The 10,967-nt window shown below is 40.6% G+C and overlaps 1 protein-coding gene across 1 annotated transcript in view; it reads left to right on the forward strand.

Moving 5' to 3' along the window:
* Positions 1-10,967, forward strand: part of tmem104 (transmembrane protein 104) — a 70,173-nt gene that overhangs the window by 801 nt on the left and 58,405 nt on the right. Inside the window, exons 2-5 of the mRNA XM_062438634.1 lie at positions 254-320; positions 2,704-2,825; positions 5,144-5,225; positions 10,235-10,328. Of these exons, the coding sequence (XP_062294618.1) occupies positions 276-320; positions 2,704-2,825; positions 5,144-5,225; positions 10,235-10,328 (343 nt within the window). The 5' untranslated portion in view covers positions 254-275. The remainder of the gene's footprint in view (positions 1-253; positions 321-2,703; positions 2,826-5,143; positions 5,226-10,234; positions 10,329-10,967) is intronic.

Consider the following 10,967-nt stretch of genomic DNA (forward strand, 5'->3'; position numbering starts at 1 on the left):
GTTTTTTTAGCTTTTATTCTTGCATAATAAACCTGGTACAGCCTGTTTTTTTAAACAAAATACTGCACTGTCAGTAAAGGAAGTGTGAGTTTGATAAAGATAAAGCAGAACTAGGCTTCAACTACCTGTCTGTTTGTAGTTTATTATAATTATTTGTAATTCGTTGTTGTTTTGGTGGTTGTTGTTTATGTTTGATGATTGACTGCTTGGCTGTAAACTGATAATAAAGACCTGTTAATTTTCCCCTCTTCAGGTGAGGACGGGTGTCTTCAACCATGGCAGGCGGCATCACAGATACAGGCGAACCCTACTCCCCATTTGTGAGTATCACGTGGTTAACTCTGTGGATGATTATATAATGAGGTCAGGCATGTTTAACTGCCTTGTAACTGTAAAAATGTGAGTTTTCTTATGAGTTTTTAATTACCCAAGAGCAGGGGTTAGCATTTAGGTTCAATGATAGGCCAGTTTTTTCAAGTTTGCAGTGAAAATGCAGCCTTATATGTTTATTTCTTCTCATTAATATAAGAATATAACAGATTTACAACACAATTAAAGATTGTATCTAAATGGGAAACTGGCATCAACACAGCATTTTCTCTTCCAAGGTGCAGGATAAGATGCAACAAATATATATGACAATAATTGGGATTTAAAGGAGCTTTGCGTTTATTTTGTTATATATAGATTTGTGAAAAATGATGTTAAAGTTTTGACGTGAACTATGAAAGTCAGAATTTCATCAGGCTATTACCCTACAGTGCAAAGGACATTTTAAGCACCGCTGCTCTCAAAAAAAGCAGAATGAGTTGTGTTACTATCCTCTAAATTCTTACACATTATCATTGAACTCTTCTTCTTCTTCTTCTCCTGAGCCAGATAAACTGACTGCTCATTATATTAACTCAATACAGAGAAAGGTATCACACTGATAAAACATTCTTTGGGTTATCAGACAAATGAAAATGAAAATGAACGTCTGTGTAATTTTTTAGATGGTGCATATAAAAGTGGAGTGAAAAATAAAGAGGAAGCTAAAATGCTTACACATCCTCTTTCTTTCACATCAGGCCTCTTTATGGTCCTTACTCAGCTTTAACGGCATCATTTAAGTCCCTAACTTTGCTTATGTCGGCATGACATCGTCACAAAGCATTAACTTCTGCTGGTCAGATGACTTTTTAGTTTTTTTTTTCCCAGGAAGCCGAACCTTTAAATCATTTAAGCACTCTGATACCCGATAGGGGTAAGTGCTTCCCAATTAGCCCATTTGCCTTCCTTGACAGTAGTTGTCTGGCGTTAATCAACCAGTGTGGCGAGGAACATATGATACTCTAGCGTAACCTCAGTTGTGTCTGAGGTTTAACGTGGAAGAACAATGACCTTTAAAGAACCATTAATATTAGATGAAACTTTATTGATCCCTAGAAAGAATCAGGTCAGTGATGGGAAGTGGAGTGTAGGAATAGAAAATGCAGATAGAAAATCATACCACTGTTCATTGCTGAGAACCTCAATCACCTTGCTGCATATGTTAGACCATATGCCACAAAGCTGGGTGATCTAAACTTTAATAAACAGGTCCGGCTTCTTCCAACCATCTCCAAAATGAGGCATTTCTTCTCACCGTCCGACCTATAAAGAGTCTAATATCATCCAGACTGGACTATTATAACTCACTCTATCTATAGGCACGTCTCAATCTACCATTTCCCCTCTTCAGCTGATCCAAAACGCTGCTGCTTGGTTACTAACAACGTCCAAAAAACAAGACCGCATCACTTCCATCCTCTCATCCTTACACTGGCTCCCCGTTCATTACAGGATAGCATTCAAAATACTCCTAATTATCTATAAATCCCTCCATGGTCTCGCCCCTTACAGCACTAATGGCATTTTTCCACTATACAGTTCTAGCTCTACTTGACTCTACTCGATCATCAGGGATAGTACCTGGTACCTGGTACTCTTTTAGTATCTGTTCTGCCGAGGTTCCAAGCGAGCCGAGCCGATACTAAAATTTGACGTCAACAGACTGCCCGCCACTGATTGGTCAGAAGAGTTGTCGCTGGAAGAGTCCCAAACCCGGCCTTTTTAAATACCGGCAACAGCGTTACAGCCATACGGCTCAATTTTCTTGCTTTGTGTGAGACAGAAAGCCTCATACAGCAGCAAGTACACCATCGCCTCCATGTCCTCCATTGTTTATGTGTTTGTGTCGCGTATAAAACGAAAGTCACGGCAGTTTCGCGGAGCCGTGCTATGACAACCCCGCCCACGTTGAGTAGGAACTATAGTAATGGAAAAGGTTCCTGGTACCAAACCGAGTCGAGTCGAGCCGAGTAGTGCTAGAACTGTATAGTGGAAAAGCGCCATAACAGACCCGTCATATTCTCCCCTGGCTCCGTTATACAGTGTGTTTAGTCTGTCGATACTTTTAAAAAAGCACTTAAAGACTCACTTTATTCTCTGTGTTTAATCTGTTTTGTTTCTTATCTGATTTCTTTGGGTTTTAAATTCATGCTTACATTTTATTCTATATTAATTTAGCTCCTTTTAAGCTTATGTGTACATATTCCTGCCTTTGTGAAGCACTTTGGTGCATAGTCTGTTTGCTTTTTAAAGTGCTGTATGAATAAAATAAACTTAATCTCAGCAGGGCCATGTTAGACTTGTCTTTACCCTCCGTCATGTCTTCTCCAGGTGGGGTTGGTGTATATGTTCAATCTGATTGTGGGAACAGGAGCTCTGACGATGCCCAAAGCCTTCGCCACAGCCGGTTGGGTGGTCAGCATCGCGCTCATCTCCTTTTTAGGGTTCATGAGGTGAGTCCATAGACTGTATATAAGAAATGGACGTAACATCCGTGACGTCACCCATTGGTTTGTGGACTGCTGTTCGGAGGCCAATAGTTTCGGATCTGAGCAGCGCCATCTTGAAAATTTCAGGTGCATGCTGGGAAAAATAAAAACACGGATTCTACTTATATGGGCATCAGGAGGAGCATGAGGCGCCCTCCTGAACCTGTGAACCAATCAACCTGTCAATCACCACGTAGCCACGCCCTAATGCATACCCTGCTTTATCGTCACATATAAAATCAGGGAGGCCAAAATGTCCCAAATGAACATCATACTGCATTGAAGAAGGCTTTAAACTAGCGATTGAGACCATAAACACATTTTGAAAACGTTTACTGAGGTTATAAATCAAGTGAGAAGTTGGTGAATTCTCCATTGACTTGTATAGAGACGGAAGTCCTTTTGACACCAAAACGGTCGCCCCCTGGTGGCCTTTTAATAGAATGCAGTTTTAAGTTACTTCCGCGTTGGCATCATTTCAGAGGACCAGAACTCCCCGCCTGGGTGAGTCTCAATCAATTCGCACCACCTCCTTTGTCTCATTGCTCTTTCTGTCTGCCATGCAACAGCAGAGGCGACATCTGCTTTCTTTTTACAGTTTATATTCTTTTTCGGTGCAGCAGCTCTATCTGAATGAAGAGCTAAGATAAACATAATTAGTTCTTGTAAGGTCAGTCGCTAAAAAGGTTTTCGTAGGTGTGAAAGTGTTTATTATTCATGCATGCAGACAAATCGCTGCACAAAACATGAATATGAAAACAAAATCAAATGTATAAAAAAACAATTAAGTTCACAGTACGGGCAAGCTGAGTAAGTCATTAATCTCGCACACTGCCTAATGTGGACGTTTATGCAAGGTGAGGCTTCAGCGAAGAGGCGTTCAGGGTCAGAGAGAGTTTACTGTAACGCGTCCTGAGAGTGTGTGATCTGCTGTTTGGTGAAGGGCAGAGTGGTGAAGGGTCTCACAGAGGTATTAACCCTCCTGTTGTCCTCGAGTCAAGGAAGGAAGGGAGGAAGGGAGGGAGGGAGGAAGGGAGGGAGGAAAGAAGGAAGGGAGGAAGGAAAGGATAGGCAGGAAGGAAGGACGGAGGAAAGAAGGAAGGAAGGAAGGTAGGAGGGAGGGAGGAAAGAAGGAAGGGAGGAAAAAGAGAGAAGAAGGAGAAGAAGGAGGGAGAAAGGCAAAGAGGAAGGGAGGAAGGAAGGAAAGAAGGAAGGGAAGAAGATAGGGGGGAGGAAAGACAGAGAGAAGGAGGAAGGGAGGAAGAAAGGAAGGAAGGAGGGAAGGAAAGAGGGAGGGAGGAAGGAAGGAAGAAAGGGGGATGGAGGAAGGAAAGAAGGAAGGGAGAAAAAAGAGAGAAGAAGGAAAGAAAGAGAGAAGGAGGGAGGGAGGAAGGACAGATGGAAGGAAGTAAGGGAGGAAAGAAGGAACAGTCAAAACAGACGGGGTCAATTTGACCCGGGAGGACGACACGAAGGTTAATCATGAAAGAATCCACAATAATTAAACTGTATATTGCTGAATATGCAGAGTGTGTTTCATCTTTGCTTATTCTCCTTTTTTGGTTCAATTATGGTCTCTAATTTAGCAATGAATTGATCCGTGGATGATTAATTTTCACACGTTTTAGACATAATAGATTGTTTTTGTTACTTGTGAAGTTGACGAGCCAATTTTTAATGTCTTATTTAAACCTAAAAAAAATCCTTGATGTTTGCAGTACACAAATCAACCCCTTTTTTTTTCTTTTTTTGTTAATATTTGAAGCATTGAAGCACAGTGAAGACATATCAGTCGCTTAGTAGCTCATAAAATAAGTTTGGGGAAGTATTGTTGAATATAGTGACTAATTATAGATGATGAGAAAACCTCTTAGTGACTCACAGGGAGGGGGAAAAAAACAAACAAGGAAGGGAGGAAGAAGGAAAGAAGGGAGGAAGAAGGAAGGACTTTCCTTTCCTTCATTCTTCCTCCCTTCCTTCCTTCCTTCCTCCCTCCTTTCCTTCATTCTTCCTCCCTTCCTTCCTACCTCCCTCCTTTCCTTCATTCTTCCTCCCTTCCTTCCTTCCTCCCTCCTTTCCTTCATTCTTCCTCCCTTCCTTCCTTGACTCAAGGACAACAGGAGGGTTAAAGTATCACCAGATGTACAAAGAAAAGTACCCAAAGATGTTTGCAGTAAATGAAAACTAGCTGATGGTTGTAATGACGTTAGAAATCCTTCATTTCCACATCAGTGTCATTACTAGCAGCTTGTTAACTCATCATTCCTCTCCTCTCTCTTCAGCTACATGACCACCACCTTCGTGATCGAGGCGATGGCGGCGGCCAACGCTCAGCTGCGCTGGAAGAGGAGAGAGCAGGAAGAGGTGAGATAATGAAGTCTGAGAAGGAGCAGAAGTCTTACTCTATAAGTAAATACATTTAATAGGATGTTGGCTGGAGGGATGGTTCTTCATTTGCTTTAAGGATTTGACAGATAAACCAAATATTAAAGGAGTAAATGTTCCTCTCTGTCAAAGGGAGATTGGCTAATAAGACATTAAGCCGAACACTATTTACACCCAGTAGGTGAAAAAAGTGGAACCACTGTTGGCAGTCTTTGTTAACCTTCGTGTCGTCCTCCCGGGTCAACTTGACCCTGTCTGTTTTGACTGTTCCGTCTTTCCTTCCTTCCTTTCTTCCTTCCTTCCTTCCTTTTTTCTTTTGTGCTTCTTTCCTTCCTCCCTTCCTGTTTTCCTTTCTCTCTCCCTCCCTCCTTCCTTTTTTCCTCCCTCCGTCCTACCTTCCTCCCTTCCTTCTTTCCTCCGTCCTTCCTTCATTCCTTTGCTTCCTCCCTTCCTTCTTTCCTTCCTTCTTCCTCGCTTCCTTCCTTCATCCCTCCTTTCCTTTCTTCCTTCCTTCCTTCCTCCCTCCTTTCCTTCCTTCTTCCTCCCTTCCTTCCTCCTTTCCTTCCTTCTTCCTTCCTTCCTTTCCTTCCTCCCTTCCTTCTTTCCTTTCCTTCCTTCCTCCCTCCTTTGCTTCCTTCTTCCTTCCTCTCTTCCTTCCTTCCTCGCTTCATTCCTTCATCCCTCCTTTCCTTCCTTCATCCCTCCCTTCCTTCTTCCTCGCTTCCTTCCTTCATCCCTCCTTCCTTCTTCCTCCCTTCCTTCCTTCCTTCCTCCTCCCTTCCTTCCTTACTTGACTCGAGGACAACAGTGCTTGTTCTGACAGAGTGAAGAGTGTTTAGGCAGCTAATAGCAGAATTTATAATAATATACATATAATATAATAATAATAACCTGTAAAATAATCTGTGTCAAAATAAACACAAATCCAGAGTGTGATGTTAATGTTAAACCACACTGTAAGACTCATTTATAAGCAGCAGTGTTTTTTTCTTTTTTGGAGCATGCTGGATCTAGTTGTTTCATTGATTCTCAAAAAATACACTTCAGAAAATCCTGTTATGAGGAAACAAATACTAGATAATATGGGAGCTTGCAGTGTATTTGTTATTATTTGAATTTCTCAATGTTAAGACAATCTCTAAACTTTCTATTTAAGTGTCTGTCCTCGGGTTGAGGTAGCTGCTTCTTGTAAAAATAGTTTTTCAATCTCCAGTTAACAAGAATTTACAGTGGCAATAAATCTAAACTTTTCCACCTTGTCGTCTGATTTCCTGGCAATTTGTTAGGAGGTAGTTTTCTTTCTTTAGCTCTCCTGAAGTCTGCAATGATTTTAACTCAGTCATGTGAAGTAAAACCTAACCGATACCAGTAGTGATATTTGTTTTTTAACCCTCCTGTTGTCCTCGAGTCAAGGGAGGAAGGAAGAAGGAAGGAAAGGAGGGAGGAAGGAAGGAAGGAGGGAGGGAGGAAGGAAGGAGGGAGGGAGGAAGGAAAGGAAGGAAGGAAAGGATGGAGGAAAGAAGGAAGGTAGGAAGGAAAGGAAGGAAGGAAGGAAGGAGGGAAGGAAGGAAGGAAGGAAGGACGGAGGAAAGAAGGAAGGAAGGAAGGTAGGAAGGAAAGGAAGGAAGGAAGGAAGGAAGGACAGAGGAAAAAAGGAAGGGTGGGGGGGAAGGAAGGACGGAAGGAAAGAAGGAGGGAGGGAGGAAGGAAGGAAGGGGGATGGAGGCAAGAAAGAAGGAAGGTAGGAAAGAAAGAGAGAAGGAGGGAGGAAGGACAGACGGAAGGAAGGACGGGAAACAGGAAAATAAAAAAATTCTCAGGAAATAAACAGTTAAAAGTTGAACAATAGTTGACAGATTGTAAACAGGCACATATGACGAAGGAGATTGTAGATGTTTTACGACACGGTGAGCCACAGATCTACTTCCCCTCTGCAGGCAAACTGATTTTTTACCGTCTCAAGCGTTTAAAAAGCGTGGTGACCTTTCTGATCAGTAATGTCTTCTTTAATTGGAGCTGAAGTTTACGACCAATACAAAACAGCGACTCCTTCAGCTGAGAGAAACAATGACTCTAAAGCCCAGTAAACATCAGCCTGAGGAATATTTCATATCGAAAGCTTGAAGATAAATTCACAGCTAATGGCAAACTATATTTTTTGTATTTAGAAGGCTGTTGTTGTTTTATTGCCCAATTCGAGCACAAATGAAATGGCTCTCTTGCCACCCGCCTGTAAAAAAAAAAACAACCCAAAAAACAATTTGGATGAAGCTGTCAGTGTAGGACTGTAGTCAATTACCAAGGGAAGCAACTGAGTCTTCAATCATGTTTTACTTTGACTAAGAAGAAGACTTTGTGGCGTCTAAATGGCTCGGCCTTAGCTTTTTGTTTCTCCCCGGGTGCAGAAGTCATCTTGCTTAATGCCTGAGGGTTTCCAGTTGAGGAGTTATGAGCCTGAGGACAATAGCCTGGCTCTAAACACTCAGCCTTGATTCATAGCTCCTGTACTCCTCTCAGCCCTTCTCTCCCGGCCCCCTCCTCCTCCAACTCCTCCCACATAATGGATAACAAGAGAGGGAGGAAAAAAACTGGAAATGTTTGCCACTCGATGCTTTTTATTTCTCTCTGCTTGAGTGAAGCATAATAACCAAAATGAAGGTGTTTTCATCATTATAGATTTTTCAGGGAAGTTTATTAGGTGAATGTAAGAAAGGCTGCATTATCTGCTATAGAAATAATCTTAATAAGCAATCCTCTAACTTTGTGTCGCACTGTAATTTAACTGATTGTGTTTCATCTGCGGCAACATGAGTGATGGTGGATTTAAATAGTAGATATTTGACTGCACCGATGTTACCGCCCTCTGCTGGAATTTTAAGAACACTGCAACTGGACTGTATCAATGTGTCACTCTCTCATAAAACACCAAACACAACTTTTTTATTAGATTTGTTTGGTGTACAGCTCATGATTTTTCTGGAGGATCTGCTGAAATAACGCAGCAGTTTTTCAGGCTTCTGCACCAAACTGTAACAAATGAACTGAGGATTAAGTGCCTGACCGATACTGTATTTTTGGGGCAGCTGCCCATAATGATATAAGGCAATCAAAAAAATTCTGATATCTATATATTGGCCGATAATCTTACAGAATATATACATTTAATGCACCTTTTTTTTTTTATACAATGTTACAACTTCACTGGGAATTCAATAGTTATAAATTACTATAAATAATAAAACACAACAAAAAAAACATGTACTTACATTAAACTTGAAAAAGGATCAACTAAACATAAAATTCTGCCTGTATAACTTTAAAAATAAATAAATATTCGGTACATATAAGGGTCAATGACGTATAAGGATTTTCAACAACTCAATTTTAAATAATAAAAACAAGCATATCTAATGCAGTAGTTCAAACATTCAGAATGTTGTGTACCTGACAATTCATATTACAATTTGAAAGTGATTTTAATGGGGGTTTTTCAAGATTAATTGGCACTGGCCTTAAAAAAAAGTCATTTGGTGCGACCATGATTCATCTTGAAATGTCTTATATAAATAAAAGACCATCATTTACAAAGATTTAAAAAAAATGCAAATACTTTGTTTCCAAACACTTTATATTACTGAAAACTTGTGAAAAAAGATGTGAAGCATGTTAACTAAATTAATTTATTTCAAGATGAATCGCGGTCGCACCACATGACTTTTTTTAAGGCCAGTGCCAATTAATCTTGAAAAACCCACTAAAATCACTTAATTTCAAATGTATAATATGGATCTTCAGGTACACAACATTCTGAATGTTTGAACTACTGCATTAGATATGCTTGTTTTTATTATTCTACAATTGAGTTGTTCTAAATCCTTATACATCATTGACCCATAAGACAACATATATGCTGATACCGATCGGCTGAGGATACTTTCAATGATGCTTGTATAAAACTGATGTATACATGTAATAAACACACACACACACTGTGTCCGAAATCGCTCCCTATTTACGATACAGTGCACTACATTTACCCTCCACCATTTTATTTGAGTGTCCGAATGCTAAGTGTGTAAATATCTCCATTATATTTTGGCCTCAAATGGCATGCACGCTACTTTCTGCTAACAGTCTCACAATGCTTTGCTGCTCAATATTGAGTAAAGTATTTAGGGTCTATTATTAGGGAGCAGTGATTTCGGACACATCTACTCATATACTGTACATTCATGCCCTTTCCTAAATCCTTGCATATACATAAATATGCACTCACACAGATGAGTCTGGATCCTAACACTCTGCCATTAATTAATTCTAATTAATTAATTGTAAGTGAACTAATTAAACCTTGTCTCCATTTCACCTGTAATTAGTAGGAACATTCCTATTAATTTTCTGTTAAATATAATTTCCCTTGTTAGGAATTAGAGGAAACGATGACAACCATACATTTTAAACGACAAATTCAATCTCATGATGTTGACATCCGCTCAGCTGTGTTGTCAACTATCTTAGAAAACTGTATCCACGAAAGTTAGTCGCAGCGTTGAGTCACGAACAATCATCTCATCCATAGATGCACACGTTAATCTGTTATTTTGTTGGGTTGCACATGTTTGCTGTCGCTTACTTGTTGTTTGTCATTAGCCATTAGCTCCTGTCACACCTAATTTCCACTCCGTCCCTGCATCCCAGCCAGCGTGTGTCACTTAGTTAATTCAGCTGATGACACTCACAGAGTTGACTATCATTGACAGCTAATTGACATTCATTTGCAGAGAATTTGTGAGATGATATGTGGTCCTGTGATTGGTGTGAGTTGTGAAGTCCTCTGTTTTCCATAGCACCTCCCAGCTGTTGCTAGTAATTTCCAGATGTTTCCTGTGTTTAATAGCTTGTAAACTGACTCTTGCTTATGTTGGGACATTAAGGAAATAGACAACCAAAAAAAATAGGGCTTCGCTCACTCATATCGTCTCCCACAGATCGATGACAGTGATTCCACCTCAGAGTATTCGGATGATGATGTCATGGGCAGGGGCCGATCGGAGCCGGAGACGAAGCCCATCTTGTCTGTCCGTGAGTATCATTCTCTGTACTACAACTGTTTATGGTACATAGTTTGAATTATTGTCATTCGTGTTGTAACTGGTACAAACACAAACCCTTGAGCCCTTTCAAACTGGACCAGTTACATGTTGGTGAGTCAGGTCGTTTGTTATAATCTTCTAAAAGGATTCATATGAGTGTTTGCTGATCTAACGCCTATCGGTAGGGTGCAATCCTTATAGGGCTGGGCGATTATGGCAAAAATAAAAAAACACGATTAATTGGACTTTTAACCTCGATGACGATTAATGAATGATTATCTCCACCCTTGATGAACCATTATGTATTTTCACAGTTTCTTTTGTTTCGTATTTTACACTGCTGCCCTCACACATGAGGATCTTTAGGGAGTGAAAATAATGATGTTTTAAGGCAGGGGGGTCAAACATGAGGCCCGTGGGCCAGAACCGGCCCGTCGAGGAGACCAATCCGGCCCACTTTCCTTCCGGCCCACTTCTTTCCATCCATCTTTCCTTCCTCCCTTTCATCTGTCCTTTCTTTCTTTCTTCCTTCCTTCCTTCCTTCCATCTTTCCTTCCTCCCTTTCTTCCTTCCATCTTTCCTTTGTGTCTTCTCTTCCTTCCTTCCATCTGTCCTTTCTTTCTTTCTT

This window comes from Scomber scombrus, chromosome 18 (genome assembly GCF_963691925.1).
Source record: "Scomber scombrus chromosome 18, fScoSco1.1, whole genome shotgun sequence".
In the NCBI taxonomy this organism is placed as follows: Eukaryota; Metazoa; Chordata; class Actinopteri; order Scombriformes; family Scombridae; genus Scomber; species Scomber scombrus.